This window comes from Falco cherrug, chromosome 10 (assembly GCF_023634085.1).
Source record: "Falco cherrug isolate bFalChe1 chromosome 10, bFalChe1.pri, whole genome shotgun sequence".
NCBI classification, from domain to species: domain Eukaryota; kingdom Metazoa; phylum Chordata; class Aves; order Falconiformes; family Falconidae; genus Falco; species Falco cherrug.
The window spans coordinates 28,327,315-28,355,214 of NC_073706.1; the positions used below are offsets into that span (position 1 = coordinate 28,327,315).

Consider the following 27,900-nt stretch of genomic DNA (forward strand, 5'->3'; position numbering starts at 1 on the left):
ATAACACTGGATTTTGTACCGGTGATTATTGTAATAACGCACTTGCAGGAAATTTTAGGGACTGAAATAGTTTCTGCAGAAATACTTTACTCACTATTACCACTCGCCCAGGCTCCAAAATGAAATGAGACTTACAGGCCAGTTCTCTCATAGCACAACAATGTTGACCCAGAGCAGCAAGCTGACTGCAGCAAAAACTGTCCATGAAGTTCTTGGGGTGCAGCAGGAAGAAGAAAAATAGTGTGGAAATTGGGGAAGAGGCACATGGGTACAAAATGATGATATTGTCTGAATTCTTTTAGAAATAAATTTGAAAGGAAACAATCAGGGGAAGCAGGATGCTGGCCAGCCAGGTGCAGGGTATGTCACTTCGCAGAGACCGGGCTGGTTCTCAGAGCTTGAAAACATCTTTAGAAAACCTTTGCTGGAGACTGGAAAGCGAACGGCATAATGGAGACGTCTAGCAATTCCCACCATCCTCTTGGCATCAAACCTGTTAAATGAACAGAAGGCGGCCTCGGGTCTGACAGGGAAAGTCACACTGCTCCTGTCCCTCAGCACCGCTCCCCACAGCTCCCTCAGCCTCGCCCCGTTCCCGCCTTCCCGCTCCCCCGGGCCGAGGCTTCCCGCCCGGGTCTCGCGCCCTGCCTCGCCTGCTCTCCCGCCCGGGGCTGCGGCGGGGGGCGGTGGCGGGGGCCGGGCCAGGCCAATGTGGGCCGGCGCTGCGGAGCCGGCGGGAGGCTGCGGAGCCGGGCCGGCGCTGCGGAGCCGCCCGCTCCCGCCTCACCCCGCCCCACCTCCGCGCCGCCAGCCCGCACCGTTGAGGGGCAGCGGCGTGAGCGGCGGCACCGGGATGCGGCGGGGAGCGGGAGCGGGTCCGCGGCAGCGATGGCTACTGCTGGCGGCCCTGCTAGGGGCTCTGTGCAGCGCCGCGGCGGCCGGCGGCGGCCGGCGGCGGGCAGCCAGCCTGGGCGAGATGCTGCGGGAGGTGGAGGCGCTCATGGAAGACACGCAGCACAAGCTGCGCAACGCGGTGCAAGAGGTGAGGGGGCGGCGGAGGGGTCCGAGGGGCCCTGCGGGGTAGGGGGGCCCTTCCCTCCCTCACCCCCCGCGCCAGGCCGCACCTGCGGGCAGCGCCTCGGCCGCTAGCCTCTCGCCCGCTTTTGTCGATCCCTGTCAGCGGCCGCCTCGCCGCGTCCCCTGTGTGGGGCCGGGCCGATGCGTGCGATAAAGCAAGCCGGCGGCCGGCCCTCCCCGCGCCTCTCCGTGAGGAGCCGCTGCCTGAGGCGGCGACCTGCGCGCTCCGCGGCTGAGGGACCGTGAAAACCCTTCCCGCTCCGTGCCCGCCGCTGCTGCCGTCGCTCCCCTCGGGGGAGGCGGGGGTGCCGGCGCGGCCGCCCGCTGCGGCGGGAGGTCTGGCCGCCGGCGCTGGCGCGGTGCCGCTCAGGGCGGGCTTTCCCGCCCCGCTCCTCACATCGCGGCCGCGGGGCTCGCCGGGCGTGTGCGCGGCGGCGCTGGCAGCACGGCAGGCAGATCGTGAGGTAAAACCATAGGCGGATAGTCCGTCTGGATGCTCATGAGAGAGAACAATAGTCCGCGGCAAGGGGAGGAGTGAAGAGGAGTTAATTTATTGTCTTTGTACGGCAGGAGCTAAGACACGAGGCTCTCCCAAGCCAGGATTCAAAGGTGTAAGAGAGTCCCGAAAGCACGTATGGAGAAGCTGCTTATTTCTGATGCAGTTCTGTCCCTTCATCTCCTGTCGTTTGCCCAGCACTGCCCGGGACCAGTTTCCAAGCCAGGAGCTGAGCCTAGCTCCCAAGCTGTTGCCTCCTGTCGCTGTCAGGGACCTTGTTCCTGTGTTCCCCTTACTGCTGCACTTTTCTTCCCTCCGTGTGAAGAATCTTTCTTCTGAGTTCTCTTTTCCTCTCATTCAAAAATGCATAGCTCAAAAAACCCTTTTCTAACAACCCACTGGGGAAACAGGCCTCTGTTGACTATAATTAGATAAATTCTGAACTTGTACTCACCTGGACAGTTGTTGAAGTCTGCCTCTGTCATCTACTTCATTTAGACTGCAAACACATTGAGACTGCAAACACATTGAGACAGATCTTTTTTTTTTTTAGTGTCCTTTACAATGCCAGAAGTATGCTTAGTTATGAATAAGGATGTAGCAAAAAATTCTGCCTGTTTTCCTATAGTCGGTTCTGGCTTGAGGAGTGGTCTGTATACAACACAAAATGTGTGTTGTCTGAGCTGCCTCTTAGCAGAAAAATGCTTTACACTTAAAAAGGTTTGCAGCTGTCATTTAAAACAAACAGACACACCAGGAAGATAAATTCTGTCTTGGGAAAAATTCTGTTGTTCAGCCTGGCTGAACTTGTGACCTCCTAGCTCTGTTACGGCAGTTGCAAATAACAAAAGGACACAACTTCAAGAGTGTATGTGGTTCATGAGACTCATGCCCTTTTGCTGAGCTTACTCTTGTTTTCTGATTCAAAGAGCACTCATTTTCTGTGTTGAGCCTTCATCTGGCAAAGGAAGACAGTGGGAACTGAAACAGAGAATGAAATTTGGGATGTGTGCACCCTGATCTATAGGACTGCTTCTGCTGACTTCAGGGGGCTTTGGCTATGTCTCTCTGGCCTGCCAGAATATTTTCTGTTCTTTGTCAGATGGGAAAGCCTGTCTTAAGTGTTTAGTGGGAAAAATAGGAAGATGGGCTCTTGACTGGCATCAGCCTGTGCAGATACCAAATTGTCAGTAGTCTTTGCATACTTTTTCCTCCCAGGGACTGACTTTGGCTTAAACAGGCCAGAGCTCAAGGGTTTAGCTCTCCACTGTTTTTGTAGTCCATTAGAAGAGCTGCTGTGGCCACTGCCTCAAACAGCTGAGTAGGTGTTCCCATACAGGGGGATCTGTACCAACAGCATCATAGAATTAAACAGGGTGTTAATAAGGGCTGCACAAGAGCCATTGCTTGTTGTTTTCTGTGTAATTGTTGCTAATTTTCAGTTGGTTTATTTAAATTTGGCAGATGGAAGCTGAAGAGGAAGGGGCAAAAAAACTGTCGGAAGTAAACTTTGAAAACTTACCTCCCAACTACCATAACGAGTCCAACACAGAAACCAGAATTGGTAATAAAACTGTTCATACTCATCAAGAAATTGATAAGGTATGAGAAAGCATATATAGCAAACTGCTGGTTCTTAGACACCTTTTCTCAAAAACAAAAATGATTTTGCACATTTTGGGGAGAAGTAAGGTTATTTGGAGCACAAACTTTTATGATGGTAATTACTTTGGGGTTTTGTTGTGTCATATTTGCTTGCCTAATCACTGTGTAGGGGCACATGTCATAAAAGTTTACCATGAAATAATAATTTATTTTGAAAAAAGTGCCCGCTGAAAGTAGAACACAGGTACAGTTATTACAAGAAGCACCAAAAAGAATGATGATATCCTGCTCAGTTAGCTTCATTACAGTGACATTTTAAATAGACTAGGAGGTAGCCTTGTCATCTACTTTTCCCCACCAGATTAGGATTTTGTGTGAGTGACAGCAAAATGGGAAAAAAAGAGGGGGCTGAGGTGGGTTAATTATTGCAGAATGTACAACTGAGAGTGAAAAAGGACTAATAAGAAAATGTACTTTGATATTTTGTTCTTCTTTTGCTGTGTCAGGTTACTGATAACAAAACTGGATCAACAGTTTTTTCTGAGACAGTTATTACATCTATAAAAGGTGGAGAAAACAAAAGAAATCATGTAAGTGAACACATTTCTTCCTTTTGGAAATTAAACAAATGTTTTGGGTATCATTCAGAAGAAGGTGATACAGTTCACCTAGCTTATATCTGGATGCTTTAAAACACACAAAACCATTAGGGGTAAACGGTAAAAAATGTGTTTGTTTTGTTGGTTGTTTTTTTTAGTAATTTAACTTAGGAATAGTACATTATAAATTGGAAGCAGAGCTTCAATGTTGTGGTTAACTCAGGTGCTTGATATGAATATTCAATTTGTCTATCAAATGTAAATTGTTTACTCAAACAGCAAAGATAGTTACACAGCCCTTTCCAGTGAGTGTGAATAAACCTGTAGTATAACAGTGTTTCATACATGTTTTCTCTGTGCTCTTGGGTTTCATAAAAAAAAATGCTTTATAGACTTGTAAGTGTCATGTGACTTTGTGGGAAGTCGCAGTCACTTCCCAGACTGCAGGCTTCACAGACCACAGGATGGGGGAAGAATAATTCTGCTGTTTTGCTGCTTATTTTAAGTGTTAGCAATAAAGTAATACATGTATAGGCTTTGTATTCTCCAGGCAGTTAAAAATGGAAACCTTTTGAAGTCTATTTGGACATTATCTCAGTGGCTCTCTAAATACAGGCAGTATATGCTGTTCTGTAATATACATCCTTAATGCTCATAAGCGATTCGTCCTGCTGTGTAGTATAATGCAATAAGAGGTTTGTATAATTGTAGCTGTAAGTATTGACAGTCATTTGAAAAGGGCAATACTGACATTTGGTTCTGGAGATGGAGAATGGGGATGGAGCCAGCCACTAGGAACAGGACCTCTGTTCTGATGCTGCTCCGGTAGTCTTCATATTGGTGCCTCTTTAGAACGCTTTTGTTTTTCATTTCAGTCTGCCAAGTAAAAGAAATAGGCACATTGTGTCACACAAGCTCAGCTTTTATGCTTGTAGGGAAACTGAATGCTGAAAACTAAACCTATTTTACAGGTTCAGTTTATAGGCTTAGCTTATAAAAGTTAAAGATTCCCACAGCTCCTGCATTTTAGGTACAAAATTGGGTGCTAAATATAAGAATTCATCAAACAGCTTAGCAAACCATGTGCTCTGAAATGCAAGCTCTCTATAATTTATTACTACAGTAATTAGTAATAACAGGAACCCTATGACCCTCGCTTCACATTTATTCTCTGAGCTGAGTTATAAGCCACTGAAATCACTGAAAGTTTTTCCAGTGATGTTTTTGAGCTTTGAGACGTGACACAAAAGCCTCCCAGGTAGGCAAAGATGTGTCTTGGGACAGGTCTGTGTTGCAATAATAAATCCGTGCACTGGCTGGAATGAATTTCAGCACTGGAGAAGCAGCTTCATGGAAAATGGGTTGTGTCTGTTTTTTAAATCACAGCGCCTGTGCCACCCTGTGTCCTCCTGCAAACAGGTACAAATACACAGATATATAGTGCATGTAAAAATATGTTACTATGTACGCATAGGTGTAGTTCAGATACACTATTACAGAAACATAAGGCATAATCTTAACACACACACACTTTTCCCTCTCAGACAGTATGTCTTCTTGGCTTTCCATCACAGAAGTATTCTTTTAAGGCTGTGTTCTTTGTTACTGAATGGCTCACTTGACAGTATTTTGATGGCCAGAAGACTCAGTATTTTAAGTCTCCAGAAGAGTAATTGGGCTGTTTGCCATTTCTGGCAATGCTATCTAGTTCTTCAGAGGTGCTGCATAATTTGGAGGCGCCATTTACATTCCCAGACTAACATTCACTTTCTCAGATGTCAGTGAGGACTGGCAGTCACCAACATGCATGTCAGGCTTTGATCCAAAAGTCTTGTATCTTTAAAAAGGCCAGATACAGACAAGAGGTGGCTGGATGCACACATTTTGGTGTCTCTGGGGTTTTTTACATCCACTTGCTCCTGGATTTAAGTCTCAAATACTCCATAGTTTACTTCTTGGGGGAACATTGGTTAGCTTGCAGATTACTTGAGTATTTCCAGTAGTGAGCTCAAGTATAGAAGACAGGTAAAGTAACAGCTGTCTTTTATCACCATATGAAAAACAGATTTTTTTCTAGCTTGTTGACTAGTCCTATTTCAATTGTGATACATTATCCTAACTAATGAAAAGCAAGCATGAAAAATAAAAGGAAACAAAATTGCTACTGGTAGAATTTACTACACAAAGATTAGTTGCATTTCTTCTCAGTTGCATTCAGAGTAGTATTTTATAATAAGCTCTCTCTTGTAATTCAAAGCTAGCATACCTAAGATTTTTTTCTGTCTGTTTTAATTTATTTTTCCTGAACTGTAATAGAAGTACATCTGGTTGCTTTCAGTTCTCTTTCTTGGAAGAGATTTGTAAAGATGCTGATATCTAGGGAGAGTGTACTAGGGAACTGGAAGAGGATCATGCATTTCTCATTTGGCCCTGGCTCTATAAAAAACATTCCTTTCTTTTACCTGTCCTTGATGGTAGAGGATCTTGAGGGCATGACTGCACCTTCTCCTTAGTTACACAGCACAGGTCAAGTTTCCTTTGTGGGAGAGTGAGAAGTGCCTTCGGTGTGGCTCAGTGCAAGGTGCTTGCTTTCTCTGCAAAGGTGGGTGTGTGCCCGTGTGTGTACACATGTATTTGGCAGCCACCTTCCGCAAATACAGCAGCTGGTTACTAAGTAATTTTGAGCACTCTCAGGTCCTTAGGAGAAAGGCTCTGTGATACCAGGCCTTTATTTCCATGGTTAAGAGGCTGCTGTGTGGATCCGTGCAGCTCTTGGCAGGGAGGACTGTTACCACTGTGAAACTGCTTTTACAAGCTGACTTGGCAGGTTCTGGAAGTGACACAGTCAGGTCACTGGCTTATCAGCAGAGACAGAACAGATAGCATTGTCATTATAATGGGCTTATTTACAGTGTTTTTCAGTTTTTATCTTTAGTCTCACAGTAAAAGAATAAAAAGAAAGAAAATAGTGGAATAATTAAATCTCTGGGGTTCTATTTCCCCTTTTCTAAAGAAAAATCTCTTTTAAATGGTGTAGTTGTAGCACTTCATAACCAATCTTCCACTTCTCTGCAGATACCCAGAACTGATAAAATAACTGCTCGATTCCTATTTGAGAAACTTTTATATAATTTCATTAAGCATGTTCTCAGCAACATATACTGGAGTTGCTTCTTTGAGATTCATATTGCTCCAGGGAGAGGAGTTCCTCCCAGTGCTGAAGAGAAAAGGAGCTTTGAAAATTGAGAAAAAAGCATTCATAGGATGGAAATTGCATTTTTTTTCATCATTTTTTTCCATCAGCAACACTGCAGGAGAGCAGCTGATGGCAGAAATTTGAACATGCAGCATCTTAGTGTTGACTTCTGCTCCCTTTGGCCTGCTAGTGTCTCAGGGACAACACTTGTTTTCAGCATCCCAGTCCCACATTTGGGTCCTTTTTTTTGTTTGTTTCATTTTTCACAGAACATTTAGTCCCTGGTGACTTGCACTTAACAACCCTAAACTATCAATAGGCACACTTAAGTGCATTGCTGTGTTGAAATCCTGGGCTCTTTCTAGCCAAAAATCCTGTAATATCTCAATCTAGTAGTTGGTGTACACTAAAAAATTTGATTCATTAGCACTTTTATTTTGCTTTTCTGTTAACTGTCCAACCTGCTCTGTGACGTAACTTGTTACATGAATCATGTCTTGACTAGTACACCCCACCCTTTAGGTAGCAAATTGTACTTCTTAGCTAATGCTCCAGGAGAGAATTAAGAGGTCTGAATGAAGTGCATCACTGTTTTTCAAGTTTATATACTACACAGTATCTTGAATAGATTATTAATTACAGTTATAATTTGGGCTAAAGCTTTTGGGGGTGAGGAGGGAGCATGAATAGCTTACAATGGCAATCAGTTACAAAAGTGAACCATAGTTTCACTAGCCTTTTGTAAGCAGAATACCTGCATGCTCTTGCACTCTCTTTTGTCACATTCAATTGATTCTTTTTAAGTCTCAAGTGTGTGCAAGTCATAGCTTACATTTGAAAACAAAACAGTTCTTGTAGGCTAGGTTCCCATCCAGTCCAAATCAACCTAAATTCCTGCAGGAAAGCTATTTGGCATTTCTTTTATCTTGCCATGCATTGAAAAGTATTGCTTTTCATTAGAAAATCTACCCTCAGTTCTCTCAGTCTCTCCAAGGCAGTGTGATATGTGTTTTACCTTTCTAATGTTTGAAGTTTGCTAACTTGTCTGGTGCTAGGAATCTGTCTACAGTAATCTGTCTATATTAATCTGGTCTACACTTACTCCACTGGAAAGATATGAAGTAGCCACGCAGACTGAGGCTAGGTGTTGAGCTTGTTGAGTCCAGTTAGTGAAAGAGCATTCTGACAGTGATCCTGAGAGGTCTGAATACCTGTGTCTGGTTTTGAACCAAGCAAATCCATCCCCCAGGTTGTTTTAGAGAGCCAGGGCTCTTCAGCCAGGCAGGGTTCAGACATTCTGAGCATTTTACTGAAACCTTTTTTCCCCCTTTTCAGTTTCAGTCTTGGCAATGTAGAATATGAAGCTGAGGGGAGGGTGCAAATAGCTCATGAGGACGAGTAGCTTGTGTTTCTTAAGAGTAGAAAATTATGTGAAGGGCGCAAAGGAAAAGAGGATGTAGCCAAAGATGAGAAAAATTCTGCAATTACTGTTTTGGATTGCTCATACTAATCTGCAATACTTCTAGGTTATGAAGTTGTAGAGCACAGTGATGCAGCCTTCTTGTGTGAAAGGTGTGGTGGAGTGTGTGCATACCTTTTGAGTATTCAAATGTGATTCCATAAGCAGCAAATGCTTCTTAGCAATGCAAAAGCTATGAAGAGCTTGAATTTAGCTCATGGGTGATAGGATGGCCTTATTGCCAGTTGCAGTATATCTTTAAAACCAACATTTTTACTGGTCATCTGATGTTCACTGGACTATAGCCAAAAAAATCTGAATGTTAGCCTTAATGAATGGAAAGACCTGTCATAAGGAGTCACCTCTGATCCTGCACAAAGAAAATTCTCTGAGGAAGAAGGTGGGAAATCTCTGTAATTGCCGGCTGAGGTGAGTGTCATATAGCTCAGTGTACACATCTTTACTGAACTTTGTCCATTCTGAGCTGGCTTGTTTAATCAGAGAGAATGCTGTGTTGAAAGTAATGGATCCACACAGAGAGTCAGGAATGGATAGTGCATACAAACATCAGATGGTTTTGTAACACTATACTACTGCAATGGCTACAATGTGGAGAAAAGTGAGACTGCAGTTTCCATGGGCTCAGATAGCATGCTTGGTGACCCTGATCAAACAAGCAGGTGTAAACAGCTGCTAGACCTTATCAGGGTGAAGAGAAGCAAGGTGCCTTTTGCTGAGAGGTGGGGTAAACCGGGCAGGTGTTTTGGCTGAAAACAACCACCAAAGGTCAGAGAACACAGATCACTATCACCTTCCTTTTTGTCTTAAATAGTGGCTTGGATTTACAGGGAAATAACTGAGGCAACACAAAGAGACTACTCCTAATTAAAGGTATCACCTTCTGTTCTCGTTTCTATCAGTGGCAGTCTGAAGTAATTCAGATAACTTTGGTAAATTTACTTTGCTAGTGATGAGAAAAAAGTTGTGACTGGGATTTCTTTCATATTTCCTGTTGGTCTAGCTTAGCGTCTTTTTTCTGTTGTCAGGTAAACAAAACAGTGTAGAACTAGGACATCTTTTGAAAGCAATGTTCTTCATTAGTAATTCAGGTCTATGCCTGTGTTTAGGATTGTTTTAAAATTTGCCAGATCCTATAATGTGATATTTCCATTCCAGTTAAACTCCTAACAAAAATAATATTTTTAGGTAAAATCAAATTGGCTGAAGAGCTGCCTTACCATTTTTTAATCTATCTGGACTGTTACCCTTTGAGTGGCTAAATATTGAAAGGAGAAAGATTTTCCTGGAACAGATTTCTCCACACCAAATATAAGCTCTTCCTGTAACACAGTAACAGCGCCTAGAATTGATTCAGTGTTCTAGGTGATGGTCAGTAAAATCACAACGGTAAACCAGTAAGTTCTTCAGCTGGCTACAAAATGGACTTTTTCTTAGAGAGTCAGCGCCTACCCACTGCTTCATCAGTGTCCCTCTGAGAACCATGTACCACTTCTAAAGCTTACAGAATTCTTGTTAGTTGTGGAAATAAATTCTGGCTTGTCTGAAATTTTTCATTTGTGGGGAGGTATGCATCATGTGCAGTTATCTCCTCCTTCCTTGTTTGTATGTTGGTTGGTACAAGTCTGCAAACAAGCAGTGGTAAGGGAGTAACGTAAATCAAAGAGCAGTTGTTTACCTTTTCCCTGGTTTTAGTTTAACACGCTGAGTTTAGCGATCTAAGGCTGTCCAAATGCCTTTTATAGATCATGTCCAAGTTTCAGGCAGAAATAAAAACAAATCACCGTGAATGCTTATACTTTCTGCCTCTACTAGATCTACCTATTTATCCTAAGAGATACTAAATGTTTTTTTTATCTTCTCTGTAAGGTAGCATACAGTCAGGAGAGTGAATCTTTCATGTGGGCTGGTGACAATTCTGTTATCTACCGATGCCTGTTAAGAGATCATAGTATGAACTGTCTTTAGACAGCAGTGAAAGTTCATCAGCAATGTTTCTTTCCTCTGGTCAGACCCATATAGCAAAATTAATCACATGAGAGGAAAAGCTTTAAGGCAAAAGTGAATTTTTTTCCACTGATTTTGATTACATGGTTTAATTCATTGGCTCCAGCAGATGCTTATTTGAGATTTTAGGTGAAACCATGCTATCTAATTAAGCAGTAAGCTTTAGCTTCTAGGGCAGGGGTCCTCAAACTACGGCCCGCGGGCCAGATACAGCCCCCCAGGGTCCTCAATCCGGCCCCCGGTATTTACAGACACACACCCCCCCCCCCCCCGCCTCCGCCAGGGGTTGGGCGGGGGGAAACCAAGCAGCCGCCGATGACTGCCTGCCACTTCATGCGCATGCTGGTCCCCTGTTTAAAAAGTTTGAGGACCCCTGTGCTAGGGCAACAACAGTAGCAAAGGCTTCAGGATGTAAAGCTATGGTACTATGGATGTAAAGCATAAATGTTTTTGTCTTTTTATGTTTTATTTACGTCTGTTATAATCTTAGAATGATTGAGATAAAAAACATACGGATGAATGGATTAAATCTGCAGCTGGTTTACGTCTATATTGTAATCTGTAAGGTGGCAGAGTGATACCGGTTCACCATGGCGGGGAGGTTGGCCCAGTAACACATAGTTCCATATACGATAAGCCAAAGTCTTCTCTAACCTTTTCCTGGAGTGTAGGAGGGGTAGATTCACCAAAACCAGTAGAATGATACTTGTTTTACACCAGTGAGTAGGAGGAGACAGAATGAACATGATCTGTGATTGCTTGGCCTTCTGTGCAGTTGTTTATTGTTTGGAAGATGTGTGTGATGCTACTAGTCCAGCTTGATGGTGTTTTGTACTACGGTTTATTAAGGTAAACCACAGAAATTGAAGGAAAGTGGTGAACTGAAGTCTGTTGCTGTTTAGTTCTGTTTCATCAAAGATTTGGCAAATGTGAGGAAAAAAAGGCACTGTAGAATGGTAGCTTCAAATGTATTGCCTTGAGAAATGCATTTATATGTCAGCTGAGTAAATCTCACTTTGTCCTTCCTCCCATCTGATTCAAAACCAGCATTTGGACATCTTTTGTGGAGTGAGTGTCTGCCTGGCCTTTTGAGGGACTGAGTCAATATTGGATATTTAGCACTGAGCAATACCACATCAGTGAGTGCATTAGCTGTCAAATCCTGGTTGTTCATCACTGCAGCTTATAGAGAGAGCGCCCCTCCAACTTTTCTACTCATCCTGGTTCTTACCTTAATAACAAGTCCACTTCTCCCAGTTAGTAATATATCATAATATAGCATAATTGGTAAAAATATATACAGGGTGGGGTGGGAGTTTCAGATTTGTTTGCTTGTTATTCTGTCTGGAAATGACTCAGAGCCTGTTCTGTGAATTTATATCACATGAGGAATCCCTCAAACTTGTTCCTTTAGAAAGTCCACCCAGGAGGAGGAAGATGCGTCTTATGGCATGTAGAAAGGCTGACATCATGGTGTCAGGCAAAGGGGAACCTTAGTGGTGTTTCTCTGTCCAAGATATTTCATAGCCATAAGCAAGGGAAAGTTTTGGCCCCCTAGTAGGTGTTTGTCTTGGACTTCATACATAGTAAAAATCTGTAATACATTCACTTCTTATGTCCTTTGTGGAAGGACATAAAGAGCATGCTGAAGATCATTTTTTGTTTCTTCTTCACTGGAGTTTGTTTAGGAAATTGAATTAATATTCATGAATAGTCATCATCTCATGTTATTGATATCTTCTAGACACATGATTTCAGACAGAGAATTAAATTAAGGGGGTGTGTGTGTGTGTGTGCCGAAATGGCTCTATTGTGAAACCGACAAATGCCCGGAAGAGGAGGTCTGGAAGAAGCCTCAAGAAGTCAACACCTACCACCCAGATGCCTACTCTATCCTTAGGCAGACATTTATCTCATGTGTTCTCCAGATCCTCAAGTGCTGGGGATGATTTATTCCAATGCTTTTCTACACTCACTCTGAAGTCCCTATTGCTGTAATTTAAACCCCTTCTTCTTCCATCTATAACTCATGGAAAATAAATTATTCCCTTTCCTCTACAGTAACAGCTGTCTTCCACACTGTCAACTCTGCTACAGGCAAAATCCATTGCAGTTGAATTCTTACCTATTTATTTCTGTTCTGGTATTATTATTGTTGGCTGATGCCTTACACACAGTAAATAAGTCTGTTGAAACTGTAAACTACCAAAAGAGAATATCATATAAGAGCAAAGCACATACGATTCAGGGTTTGGAGTAAGGTCTGGGAGGGATTTGGCACAGGTTGGCATCTTACTCTCGGTGTGCTACTCTTAATTTAGTGATTAAGGTTAGGAAGCAGCTATTAAGTACAGAAATCTTGTTTTCAACTGTTTTTTTCTTTGCACAGCTGTTTCACATCCTTGCTGTGTACAGCTACACTGTGTTATTTTGCTTTTATAAATTTTCAAAATTTACATAGCTCAGTAGTGAATCATGGAAACTTTGTAGCTGCCAACTGTAGAAAGAAGACGCCTGCATTAAACTTCAGCCCCCCGGGCACACCACTACATGAAAGCTGTGTCTTTATATGATTACTGACTACTTAGAAAAAATGGCACTTTACTGCTTTGTAGCACAGTTTTACAGTGTTTTTGTTACTGTATCTCAAGACTTTTAGAATAAAAACCAAGATCTTTTAGACACATGGTTTTAGACACATCTGGTTACCAAAGGTAGAAGAATTGTAGTTCTTCAATCAACAGATCCACAGGTAGATGCATTTCTCTAGTAAGACAATTAATTGCAAAATCATGAGGAAAACTTTGTTTATAAACATGCATCAGTATTTTGACTTCATCTGATAATCTTATACTATGTGAAAAAAGTTTTCTTAATATGGAGCAATTAAACATGGAGCACATAACCATTGGTTTTCATTCTTGGATTGTCTAACTTCAGAATATTCCTTCTTTGTCTAATTATGGGTACAGAAGATTATAGAGTCTCTGTGTATTTAAAAATCAATGGACTGAATGTATAGCATGGCACCAAGTTTCCAGAAGGCCTAAGGGAAGATTTTATTGTCAGAATTTATACCATCCTGCTTTGCCCACAGTACACCTGACAAACAGGAGAAAAGAAGAGAAATTTCATCTTCTAACTTGTCCTGCCTACTCTAGGGCAAATGTGTGAGATGAGACGAGACTTCTGCTATTGCAGACAGTCACTGCAATATGCAGCCATATGTGTGTGTGTATATATATATATATATGCTGGGTTTGGTACCTAAAGCCAAGCTCAATTGCCTTTGGACCATCTTCAGTTATGCCATGTAGAGATATTTTGCGTACATTCATACTGCATCTTGTGGAGAGCCAGAAATGTTTTTCCAACTAAAATGTTTCTGTTTTCTTGTCAGGGGAAAAGGAAATGGATAAGATTTGTTTTATGGAGAAGTTCAAGACAAAACTGAGTGACTTGTATTTTCTTATTTATTAGTTTTGGGCTCAGAAGTTACATTCCTGCTGAACAGCCACACAAATAGCTGACTTTCCCACATAGTACTGGGATGTGACTAATACCATCGTTTGCAACTCACATGTCTGCTCTTTTTAGTATGACTTTTTTTAACAGTAGTCATTTTTATGAGTGCTGTGTACTTGGCAGGACAGCAGTAAGAGGTTTGCTCTGCTGGAAAGTATTACAGGGGTTTTGAGGTATTGCAAGGCAAATTAATTCATATCTCATTAAAGACATGCATTATGTGCCCTGTCTAGACAACTAAGAGAACAGAAACTGGAATGCTACTGCAATTCATACTATGGTAGTAGTTTCTATAAAACAATACTCCATTCTATGTAATTCTGCCTTTTTTCTAATACATTTAGTACATGTAGGATATAAAATAGGTTTTATGCTTTTTTTTTTCCTTACTACTCAGTGGTTTTTGCCGTCTGCTGCAGTAATGGAGACCAGACCTTGGTGAAATTGCTTGTAGAAATTAAAGCAAAACCTGGAAGGGGCTATGTAAACACAGAAGTAAATATTAACTCTTAGAAGTGCTCATTGCTAAGAAATGTCAGTTTCAGTGTGAACGAGTGATTTTCCTAGAGCAGTTCAGCTACGGCTGAAATTATTGTCATCTCACAGATACGGTTGGGTGAGCTCTGGAACTGTTTGTGAAGGATCTGTACCATGATCTACCATTTATGGAGGTTAACATTGAATTTTACCCAAGTTACAGGTTTTTGAAAAGGAAATTTCTTTATATAGAGAGTTTTTAAGAAACATGTAAGGGGGCTTTTTGTTCAGATAAGCTTTTGAAGCTGTGAGAGGTGCCCATCCCCATGCATTTCCAAGGTTGTTGCTGAAAATCATTTTCTAATTGTTGTACCACCTGGTTTTGTAGCATAGTTTCCCGTGTTGTATACCTGCTGGCAAAACTTCCTTACCTCTCTGAAATCAGTAAATTTTGCCTCTGTACTTTATAGTTTATGAACTTTGAAATCCATAGAGGGTTAGGAATGAACACTTTGGAATGGCTGTTTTGGCTTACAGCTGTACATGCAGTGCCAAGGCCAAAAAGATAGCCTGCCTCTCCTTCTGCTGTTAGGCAGTTCCAAAAGGTTTGTAGTCACAATAAGGTAGCAAACTGGGCCATATAGCTTACACAAGGAGGGGAAAAGTCGTTCTCCTATTTGAATCCCACTTACTGTTCTCATGTCAGAGCAGTCAGTGACCTTGGCCAACAACTTGCTACTGAGTTTCTCCACTACAGGTGCCCCTTACCTATGGGGCCATTTTTTGTTCCATATACCATCACCCTCTTAGTGTTTAGTGTCTGGCTTTGATACGTGTATTAATCATCATTGAAAAATTGTATATAATCAGCAGCGCCTTCCTCTGCTTTCTGGGGTTCTAAGCTAAGTGTAAAGAGCCTAGAAGGAAAGGAAAGCTCATTCTGGACAGTCATTTGCCTGTCCCTGACAAATACTGGCTGAAGATATGAATTTGAAGCAAGAGTTTTGCTTGAAGTTACCTTTGAAGAAGGACTTTTTGAGAATGTGGGAGGCAGGATGAGTGTGAGTGGGTAGAGGGAATAGACAAATGAAATGTCAATTTTAATTAATTAAATTAAAATTAAAATCAATGATTCCATTTTGAAATTCAGACTGTATCAGAATAGACTTGAGTGTATTTTCTAGTCTACACTTAGGGAGTTAATTAGCAATTAAGGGGAAAGAGAACAAAGCAAAATGAGCATGATTTCAGTACATACTTTATCACTAGCAAATTTAAATTTAAATATTACCATAGTGAGGTGCAGAAACCAGATGAACGCTGCAAACAAAAGTGGGTTTCTATGTGAAAGTGGGTTAACTCTGGCCTTGTAGTTCTGCCTTCATAACTTGAACTGAGAAGTTCTTTGCTCCTCCCTCTTTATCTGCAGTGTGTTATATGGGCAGAGGATAATCTGGTCCACACCGCAGCTGACTACATTAGACCAGTCAAGTACAGTTTGCCAGAATAGCGCATAGCACGTTCTAGGTCAAAGGCCATTGGCTGGAGTGTGAAGACTGTTGTATCACATTGAAAGAAAACTTTTTTCTTCTGTGCCTTTCATGTATATGTAAACATTCAGCCTGAAGGAAAGTACTCTTGTCAAAACCTGTTACAGCAGTTCTGACCTGTACACTCCTGTGCCATCTTGCACTCGGGCATCTGTTTCAGTTTTCTGGTAGTTGTGGTCCTACCAGACTTCATCGTCACTAACATCAGTCACATTTTTATTCTCAAGCGTGGAGACTAACCATTCTTTAGGAAAGCAAACAATAGCTCGACATAATCTGCCAAAGACGAGAAAATTGAAGTTTCTTTCAGCAGCAGTTGTTTTAGCAGTCTTGTAATTTCCATGGGTTTCAGTGTTTTGTTGGGTCCGTCTACTTACCCGCTGGTTCTGGAACAGAGCCGAACCCCCAGATTGCCTTCAGGTATTGCAGGATATTCGCTGCAGAGTATGATACCATAGTAAGAGCCCACAGGATGCTGAATATGTACTTATAGGTACATAGCATGCTCTTACTGGTCCTGGCTTCTGTTGTTTATGCGTCCTAGTACACCCATTCATAAATAGGCAATCCTGCTTTCATTCTGCATTATTCTTTAGCACTTCTCAAACAGCATACTCCTTTGCTGTTACGTTAAATTAACTGTTATAACATCATATTGGATTTCAGAGAGATGTACACCTTTATAAGTGTAGCTAATTCTGTCTTTAAGCTCAACTTGTATGTTTCTGCTGCATGTCAGAAGCCAGCACTGCCTCTCCTCATTTGACACAATTGCTCTGCAAAGACCAAATACTCTCAGAAATAATTTAGCTTGCAGGATTCCAGAAAAAAATGGATTGTTTAGTATTTGTTGCAGCTGAATGAAGATGTGTAGGTTTGCTCCTTGTCCAGCAACTGTTGTGTCTTAAGGTAGCCTGGTTAGAAAAGGTTTGTAGCTTGATTAAATAAATAAAAGAGAGAAGAAAAAAAAAAAAAAGATAAATGGTTACGTATCTGCATGTGTAAGTGTTCCTGAGCTCTGCTTTGAATATGGATTATAATATCTGGGTGAAGGAAGTTGGTTTGGAGTGTGGCACAAAATTTCACAGAGAGTATATGAAAGCAAGCTTTTTCCATGCCAGGAAAGAAAACAGTGAAGTGAATTTTTTCCCCAAATGAAAACCACCATAAAACTGAAAGTCTGAATTGGTGGGACACAATTCAGTAAGAGGGAGAAAAAAAGCTTTTTGGTGGAGGACTCATTAGTGTAGGAGAAAGCAGTGACTGAAGAATTGCAACTTTTGTATTAGGTGGTTTTAAAGCTAGAGAGAATTATTCCATGAGCTTAATAACAATTATGGCAAGATTTCTGCTTTGTGGAGAGGTACAATTGGAAAAACTGACTACGCTGAGACCTGGCTGTTTGCCTGAACGTGGATGGAGCAGGAATGAACAGTATAGTTTATTCTGAGTATGGTTTATACAGAGGGATTCATAAAAGAAGCTGACAAAGCTACAGACAGAAAATTGTCCAGAAATAGCATGGCTGCTGAAGAGAAGTGGCTAACTGCTAACTTGGAACCACAAAACCTCAAGCATACTGTATAACATCTGGATTTTGAACCACCTGATTGTGTAGCAACGCAAAAGCAAACAAGTGGAACACACACTGTACTGGAATAATGGAGCTGCAAAAACATTATGATAATTTATAGCAGCCTAGACCTGGTGATACTAATGTCTTAAAATAGCTGAAATGACTGCTTCTTAATCATAAACATATAACCTGAATATCATGTCACTGACTTGAAAAGAATCAGGCCCTAAACTGTGTTTTGCTTCTGTTCTGTGTGCTGGGTAATCTTAAATGTTTGAAAACATCTCAGGTGGCCCAAATATGTAACTTAGACAAGGCATTGCTCCTTACGCAGAGTAGCATTGTCTCACACAGGGCAGGAAGCTTCCATAAGGTTTCATATGGAGAAGGGCTGAAGACAGGATAGCTGTTTCACAATGTAATCTTTTCCTTTTTCGGTGATTATAGAGTCTAATTCCGCACATCACCATAACTCGAAAGTTATAAAGTAGGTATGTTTATTGCGCGCAGATGCACGGGGGATCGCTCCTCCACAAGCGTGCATGCCCGAAGTGACGAGCCATCTCACATTTATACAATAAAACAAATGAATATTCAATTAATGCCTATACATATTCGTTACCTAAACCCCGCTTCGTATGTTAATTAGCTTATCAGTCCTTTGCCTGGAATGTGGTGGTCTTGCAGGTTTGTAGGTGGTTCATGTTCTTGTGACCATCCAATCTTCTCCAGCAAGGAGACTAAGCACTCCCTCCGTCTAGATAGCATTGGAATATCTCTCATCCTTTTCTCATTCCTTTTAAATAGCCCCTTTGTTAGAGGAAGAAGGGCAGGCGGCTCCTCAAAACTGTAGTCGTCTCCTCAAAGCTGTGTGCCTATGTGACCAGACACCGCACCCATGACTAGTCACCATACCCACATCCCTGAGCAGACATATGCAATCACAGTCGGTGTCCATTGTCCCCATTTCACACTATTTCTCCATATCAATGGTAATTTAAGAGCTTCACTTAAACTTCTTGCTGAGCTAATTTTCAGGCCAGCTGAAACACAAACTCCAGCTGGGATGGGGTGGAAGAAGTCAGCAGTTTGGGGACAAATGATCTAAACCAGTAGAAATAGAAAATGAAAAGCTTATATAATAAAGTTTATATTAAATCTAAGTATATATATAAAAAATTATAATAACAACCCAATAAGGGTTGCACTTGATCTGCTCCAGCAAGTGAGCTTAATAACCTGCCAAAAAGCAGTCAAGTGGTTTCTTCAGAGAATTCAGGCCTTTTAGTAGAATTCCTTTTTTCTGGGGTTGGTTTTTTTTTCTTTGTCTGTTTGTTTGTTTTAATTGACTAATAGCAAAAAAATAGCATCAACCTTATGATGGTAAAAACCAGTGGTGGAGTACAAATGACTCAGAATGGTGCTATGATTTATTCTTCTGTTGGCTAGATTGTTTCCAGCTTGGAGAAAACACATTTTAGAGAACAGGGTTAATCACACCATTTTAAAGAGGAAACCCTTAGATGGGAAGAGGAAACATCTCCTCCCTGTGAATCAGACACATCAGGTGTACACAAACATATGCATTTACTCTTTGTATTATCCTCATTGCCATACCTGCAGAACTGTGTTTTGGCAAGAATTTCTGACCAGTTTGTACATTCAGCCTGTGCAGCGTGAGTGATAGGTGAGCCATCTCAACCACAGTGCTCGTAGGACCTCTGGGTGAAGGAACTTTAGTGTGAGTTTGTGATTCAGATGGGAACTCAGGTGTCCCTCTCACGTGAACATTTTTGTTAAGGCCATGGAATCATTCCAGGTTTGAAAAGCTGAACATGTGCTCGAGCACCTTGCTGACTTCAAGCCTACTCTAGTGTCTTAGCTGGGTAGGAAAGGCTGATGCGTTCGGGAACTGTGGGGCTTTTTTTCCCCTAGGATGTATGTGGCTCTTCAGTACTTGTTAGTACTGAACCCCAAAAGCCTGCAGAACAAGATAATTTATTTTCTAGAGGTTGGTGGTATTAATATTTATACAGGAAGTGAGGCCACAGTATTGCAGTATGCCAGGGAGATGGCATTGTTCTAATTACAGAACTGTGGTTGTATGAAGAACCAAAGCAAGCTTTTTTTCCCCTTGGTTCCCAATTAAGAAATATAATCAAACAAGACCTTCTGATATTTGAAGAAAAGGTATGGATTTCTGTGAAACAGTAGCAAATTACAGTTTTATCCTTTTCTTCAGGAGTGCATCATTGACGAAGACTGTGAAATGGGAAAATATTGCCAGTTCTCCACCTTTGAATACAAATGTCAGCTCTGTAAAAACCAGCACGCAGTAAGTCCTGAATGAGATGTGATTTTATGTAGTCCTTAGAAACTCAGTATGTTATTGTTACTAATGTCAGCAAGTCAAAACTGATAGAAAAGATGCAAAGCTTTTTGCATGAGGTTAAAAATGGATGTGTAGAGTGTTTTGGGTTGTTATTTTTTTTCTGTCTGTTAACACAATTAAGTTTTAAGGTTTCTGTTCTCACATGCTTCAAAACCTGCACTCTGCTCTTCCTGACTCAAGCTTTACTTGTTAAGTGGCCTAAGGACAGTGTAAACTAACATATTGTAGGTTGCCAGTGGGATGGGCAAAGAGGAGATACTGTGTCAGCTCCTAAGGCTCAGCTGATGGTCACTTCCAGTTCTTGATTCACAGAAAGATTTGCAGCAGCTTGCGCTCTTCCCTTCATTGACAGCTTGTGCGGTGGTGTGGTGCAACTGTTGTTGCAAATGTTCCTCTTACATGGATCATTTACATTACTTGAATCTGTGAACCTCAGGAAGCGGTAGATTCCCATCTTTTGAGCTAAAAGATAAATGTTCTTGATAGTAGCTATGGTTAGATTATCTTCTGTAGGTGACGGGTGCCTGAGGAGGGTGCCTGAGGAGTTCCGGCTTTTTCTGTGGTGAAAATCCGGTCTGTCAAAAAAGGCCTTTTATCTGACTATCCCTTTTCATTTAATGCTGATAGCCTTTTGTGAAACAAATTCATTCCTCAAAGCATTTGCAGACAGTGAAGTCTACAAGCAAGCAAACCTTGCTTAGTCATTAATCAATATGCTTATTATAATCTAAAAGCACTGGGCTGTTCATGAAATGATTTACCTGTTTACTTGGATAACTTCAGGGAGGTCTGTTCACTTCAGTGGACTGAATACTTGTTTAAACACAAGTCGTGAATATATGCTTAAGGGTCATTAAAAAAGCTTATTCTTCATATTTTAGAAAATGTTAAACTGTGCATTTTTCGTGTTGATCTACACCCCCCCCTTTTATTTTTCTTTGCAGTCCTCAGTAGAACATTTCTAAGCTAAAGAAAGAAAAAATGGGGTCCTAGCTAAACTCCTGTTGTAAAGTGAGCTCAGACAAAGTGGTGGGATCAATTCCCTGACCTAGAATTCCTACAATTGCAAAACATCTTTCTTTTTAATTAGCAGGTCTTAGTAGTGCTCGTGTAGTCCTACTTCTTGCCCTGTGTTAAGCACTTCCTGTGGGATCCACTGGAAAAGAAATTCTGAATATGTATGGCTGCCCAGACAGGGCTTTACACAGGCAGAAAAAAGCTGTTAAAATGCTGACCTACTAGGAATCTCTGAGATGTTACTCAAACTACCTAAAAAAAGAAACTAAGTGACACACCACTTTTGTTAGGCTGAATTATTAGGTGTGTATAGTTGAAACACTGCGGTAATTATTGCACAAAGCTATCTTTAGCTAGAGATTTGCATTTCTGATTTTCAAAGAGAATTTTTTTTCAGAGATTTTTTTTTTTTTTTTCCAAAAATGCTTGGTTACAAATGAGGTCTGCTTCTTATTACAGCTAAAAATTGGATTTTAGTAGGATTTTGTTGCTTTGCTCTTTGAAAGCAAGCCTTCTGAACAAATTGTAAATTTCTGACTGCATTTAACAATGGGAAAAAAACAGTAATGTTTTTCCATTGATAATATATTGTTTATTAATTTCTACCCCTTGATTGCAAAAGGCTGTCCTGAAATCCAATTACACTGAAGGATGTCTGGCTGCTCATCAGTTTTCATGTAAATGCTAAAATAAGAATTAGGTTTTGTAAGACTGGAAGTATAACGGTATAGGAGTGCCGTTACTCTACACAAGTTATGTATGCTTAAGTTGAGAACCTGAGCAGTTCTGTTTAATTAAGTTGTAATGTGACATGCATATATTTTAAGCACATATGTGCAGTTGTCTTCAGGACCAGGGCCTAACTCTGTGTTTAGCTGTCTGTTGATATATGCAGTTAGTGCTAGAGTGACAGTTTTGTTATGTGCTTTTTCCATTTGCAAGCACTGCTCACGGGATGTTGAATGCTGTGGAGACCAGCTTTGCGTTTGGGGTGAGTGCAGGAAATCCACATCAAAAGGAGAGAACGGCACCATTTGTGAGAATCAACACGACTGCAACCCTGGAATGTGCTGTGCTTTTCAGAAAGGTACAGGGGGTTTGCTTTTTATCCTACTCATTTTATCATACAAGAGTGTTAATATTTAGCACTTTTGGCCAGACAAAGCAATTACATCTCTACAGAATCAATATGTAATTCTCCCTTGGTCTGTGGAATGCACCATGTTAACTTCATTATAAAACTCTAATAGAATTGGGAGTGAGAAACAGTCTGACAGGGTGCACAATCCAAGAAAAGCATATTGGATGCTAAAGATGAGACCAGCATGCAAAGCACAAAAAAATATGTTTCTAAAGGAGAAGCTCAGACGTTTAAAAGTAGCAGAGCTCTGTGTCAATTTTTCACCCAATAGAGCAAAATTAATAGAATTAAAAATGTACAAAAGAAATCATTGAGATTACTGAAAGTGGCTTCTCCTTCATACCAGCCAGCAGACTATCAGAGTCAGACTGCAGATACATCTCATACTGTAGAGTTTTAGATGATCCTTCCAGGGCACCATGCTATGCAACACTGACCAGCCAGCCAAGATGCATAGAGGAATGATGTTCCACATTATGTTGTCAGTGCACACGGGAATGTGAAACTGGATTTACAGAAGGGAGGAGAGGAAAAGAAGGTATCAGGCCTGAAATCAGTCCCAAATCCTGTCTGGTGAGGGCCCAGCTTCTTCTGTTTTAACCCACTAGTTCCTTGCTACTTTTCTCATAGTTCACCTTAATTTTGTAGTGACAGGCTACAATTCCAACCATCTTCCCTACACCAGGTAGGTACTTCTCTAGCTTTTTTCCTGGCTCTTGCTGCGAGCAAGAGGTGACCTTGTGCCTTCACTGATAGATGCGCTGCCTGTCGGGCTGCTGGTGGATCAGGCTACTAGGGTGTTTCAGGAGAACAGAGGAGAAAGCTCCAACACCATTTAAAGACGAGTGGGTCCGCTCAGCTTTCCTGTTCTAATTTTGAGCACTACACAGCAGACCTTCAATATTAAGTAAGTTTGATTTCAGCAAGTTTTTGTTAGAGCAGGGTTCCCCCCACTCCCCCATCAGGTTTCTACCTAAAGCATTTACAGATTTTGCCAAGCTCTATCAGAGATTTCTTTGTACTTCGATTCTGAAATAAGACGCAAAGAGCACTTTTAATAAATGCCTGTTACTTTCACCATGCAGGACTTGGAATTTGCTTATGCTGCACGGGTGAATAAATTCGTAGTATCCACCCCGCAGGTGTTGGTAGCACTAGGCTAGTCTACTCTGAGGGTAGCACTGCTTCTGTAGCCCTGATTTCCTGTGGGATCCAAACAAGCTGCGTCTTCATGATGATTATTTCAGCTGCGTAAGACATTAACACTAATTTGAGTATAAGTTAGTGCTTGGCTTGAAATGAAATTCCATACAAACATGTAATAGAATACAATAGGTAAAAATATTAACTAAAACTGGAACTAAAACACGAAACTAAAAATGGAACATTTATTATTAAAGCTTTAAATAGAGCTGTGATTAATAGCATTGGATTTTTATTCTCTGTGGGTGTCTGCTTTAGCAACGCTTTAGGGTTTTTCAGGTGAAGCCTAACCTCAAGGCCCACCCCATCGCTGGAGTATTGCAAAAGGTTGTCCTAATAATGGTTGGACTCTTTACATGTATATTTTTTAATATAAAACTGTGGTAACCTATGGAGCATTTGCTGCTGAAGATAAAATCCATTTTGAAATTATGAACTGCAAAGTCATATACATGTATATGGGTATATACACACACATATATATACATAAGTATTTTGACTAAGCCTGTTTTAAATTCACATACTTTATTCTGCCATACCATATAAAAATGAGGTGAGTGAAGAGAAGAGGAAGGGAGGTGTGGTAGGAACATGTGGAAGAGCTGAATTAAAGACTGACACTGTAAGTTACTAGCATCAGGAAACCCAGACAACATATCCTTCCAAATAATATCTTACCTTGGTAGAAATTCACCCCTGTGCAGAACCAAGGGTGCTGAGCCCCAAATGCCATCAAGCTAGCTTTGCCTATTGCAGAATTAGTGTAACAAATTAAATGTCTGAGTAGTAGTTCTTGAAACCTTATTTAGTCTCTTGAACAGTTAGTTGTTCTGTATTTGTTACCTCTGCCGGGGAACGGAGTTGTGCATTACTACTGTATCAAACTCATTAAGCATAAACTTCAAAAGTCTTACTCCCACCTAGTGGAAAGAACATGAAGTTATGGCTTCCTAGTATGTAAGGGGACCTCGGAAGAGGTCAAATCTGCCTTGTTACATCTTGCATATAGACTTAAAGATGAGGTCATCTCAGTTCATTAATGACTTAATTATTCAATTTTATATTTATACGAAAAATATAATGACTTAATCGTAACATGAATTTACTCTGGCATGCAGAATTACTGTTTCCTGTGTGCACTCCATTACCTGAAGAAGGTGAACCCTGCCATGATCCTTCAAACAGACTTCTCAACCTGATCACCTGGGAACTGGAACCCGATGGAGTACTGGAGCAGTGCCCATGTGCAAGTGGCTTGATCTGCCAACCTCAGAGGTAAAGATCAAAACTGGGCAAGCAAGCTGCGTGAGGTTTTTGAGGGGTCTCTTTCTGTGGTAGGTGAGGTACAGAACTTGCAGATTCTTCCCGACTAGAAAGTGTTATGAGAGCTTTTCTCATCAGTAGCCTTGAACCTTTTTCAAACTTACTCCTTTGTGCTACACAGATGTGCCTAATTACATGTGGCAACACTTTAATCCAGTGTGAAGTAAGTTTCAGAATTAATCAGGTTTGTACTGCTTTTTAATCAATCAGAAAGTACTAACAGCTGTTGAGATGTAGCTTTCCAATTTAATTCTCTACATACAGCTCACGTCCACCAACTTTCTGTTAAATTTGGCTCGTTAGACCTTTTGCTTATTTTCATACATAAGGCATATTAAAGATACTGTAGTAGCAGTACAGGCATTTTCCTGTATGACTGATCAGCTTTACAGAAGGTTTTTTCTTTCAAAAGAAAAATAAAGGGTATCTTTGCTTGCACTTTCCTTCAGTTTTGAACTAACCTAAGAAGCCAGTTTGCCTACAACTCACTTAAGATCTGCTGTTCAGACTTGAGACATTTCATACTGTGCAGACCTCTTCAGTGTCATTGAGTTTCACAGAATAGGAAGCAGGCTGAATCCTTATTTTCTGCTGAAAGCTAAAACTTTTAGGATACCATGCCTTTAATCATTCTTTAAAAGGACAGTTATTGGCATTATCAGCGATTTCATCAGGAGAAAGTAAGGCTTCAGTTTTGCACTAGAAGTATTTTTAGAAATCTGACATACTATCTATGAAATAGGCTTTCCAAGTTTGTTCCTACACTACCACTTCCATTATATTAACTTCCAACATGACAGCGTGACTCTGACAGAGATGTAGATTAGTGTTTCTCTCATCTTCTGTGTCCAACTCTGTTACTCGATTATTTTTCATGCATGAAGAAAATGTAGAAACATTTTGTTTCCTAAATGTGATCTAAAGAAGCAAGCAGAGTTGATCCCATCCTTTCAGTACCAACATTTTAGTTGATGTGCAAGTACTACTAACCTCAGGGAAGACATGTCAGCAAATGTCATGTCTGCTAGGAAGACGCTTCAGATGAGGATACCGAAACACAGGAATAAATCAGGGTGTGAATATACCCAAACCATCCAGCTATAGACACAGGAATTTACATTTAGGCTTATCACAAATACAGTAGTACTGTGCATATCACCTTGGTATTATGACGTGAACAGAAAGGACTAGTCACCATGAGTGCCTGTAGGTAGCAGGGCCAGGTTGTGCTGAGGTCCACTGCCATCTTGTGTCCCAGTGTCAAACATTTTTTGCTATTAGGATCTTTGTTCTAGCTCTGTATGTGGAAACCTCATCTTTACCTCTCCAGCTGTCAAGCGTGTAAAAATCAGGTGACGTCTGCTATGCTCTGACAGCTTTATGCATTTAACATGCTTTCATGTGGGGAGGGAATGAAGAATTTTATTAAGGAACTAGCAAAAGAACATGAAAAGATGTACTCTATGACCAGATGTCTCTTTTTTCAACAGCCACAGCACTACATCTGTGTGCGAACTGTCCGCCAATGAAACCAGGAATAACGAAAAAGAAGATCCCTTAGTCATGGATGAGATGCTATTTCTCAGCTTGATACCCAGAGATACTCTTTCTGAATATGAAGAAAGCAGTGTCATTCAGGAAGTGCGTAAAGATTTAGAAAGTCTGGAGGACCAAGCAGGTTTGAAGCCTGAGCGTGACTCAGCTCGTGACCTGGTGCTGGGAGATGAAATTTAAAGTCCAAACACCAGTTTAGTTAGTGATTTCCCGAAATTTTGGTCTTGCTTATATAAACCCCAACCACACACTGCTGGATAGAAGTGCAATAAACAAGGTCTTCAATGAGCATCCTTTTCTGTGCACTAAACCTGCATGTTCAAATTGTCGCTGAATTCATTCTACCCTTGGATCAAATCCTCAGTCAAAACCAAGTGAGAAATAACCAGTGTTTCTTCTGATTCATACTCTCCCCTTGTACATGAGAAATCAACTCATCAGTACTTGTACTCATTAAAAAATACACATAAGCATAAACAATCTGAAGTTATTACTGACTGTAGAAGTGACTTCTGAGTATGTATGTTTAGAATTATTTTTTTAGGCTAAGAAGCGTCTCCTTTGGACAGACCTAGTCACTGATATTAAGCTATTTTTTAGTTTTTCTTTAGAAAATATGATCAGTGAAGCTGCAACATACAGATTCTGGGTGTCACGTCCCACCCCCTCTCCCCAGATTGGGGAAGGATAGAAAAGATGAAGGATGCTTACCCTTACAGATGAATATACCTAGAGCTGCTTTTTGTCTGCGTACAATGGATGCAGGCTGTCCTGCAGCAGCCTTCAGTGCAATTTGGGAACTGGTGTTTCCCCAGCCAGAGTATCCCTTGAGTTTTATACTTTCATTATACAATGATCATCAGCCTCCCTCGCTACACATAAGCGGCATACTATCAAAAATAAAAGCCCACAACGTTTCCCATATAAATAACAAATGGCGCATACATACTTACAGCCATGTAACACATTGGTTTCTATATAGGAGCTTTCTTTCAACTTGACTATTGAGGTATCTGTCTCTTAAGGTCAAACTGTACTATTTAAAATAGCAGGACAAACAGCTGAGCTGAATGCAAAGAATATAGATTCTCTGTTGTACCCCAAGTACGTAAAGTAGCAATATATAGGAGGGGAGTGCAGCTGCAGATACAAGGCCATGCTAAATACAGTGCCACACCAATGGCAGCGTTCTGCACTACGTGACCATACCTCCTTGGGCAATGGCGGCTGAAGGATGTTGCCTCTAGTCCATCACCTGCCCTTTCTGAGACAGTGAACATGAGGTCATTACTTCAGTCTAGCAGTAAGACAACCTGAGTAGCTTCTAGCATTTAGTGACTTGTGCTTCTACTACTCCTGTTACATCCAGAGATAATTATTTGAGAAATCGTATGTGCTTTTAATACACTTCATAGGCATAAATCTGTGTGTTACAAAATGCGGTTATCATTACCATCTTGATCACTGATTTCTTAAATCAGTAGCAAGAGTAAAATCCAGTTCATCAAACTCCCCAGGCTCCAGCTGTCTCAACAGTTTGCTACAATGGCTCTTCCACTATTCATAGGGTTTCAGGATCCAGATTACACCCCCTGTTACTGCATGGGGCAAAAGATGATATGAGGCTCCAGCCCAGTAACTTTTCGTAGAGTTTCTTCCCAAATAATACCCACCACTTATGTCAA

General features: G+C 41.1%; 1 protein-coding gene across 1 annotated transcript; it reads left to right on the plus strand.

Annotated features, from left to right (window-relative positions):
- The first annotated feature begins 715 nt into the window (after positions 1–715).
- On the plus strand, positions 716–26,705 carry DKK3 (dickkopf WNT signaling pathway inhibitor 3). The gene is made up of 7 exons (XM_055723138.1): positions 716–1,042; positions 3,038–3,175; positions 3,685–3,768; positions 19,828–19,920; positions 21,937–22,081; positions 24,457–24,613; positions 26,152–26,705. Exons 1-7 carry the CDS (start codon positions 854–856, stop codon positions 26,393–26,395), a joined length of 1,050 nt encoding a protein of 349 aa, XP_055579113.1. The 5' UTR covers positions 716–853; the 3' UTR covers positions 26,396–26,705.
- The last annotated feature ends 1,195 nt before the right edge of the window (positions 26,706–27,900 follow it).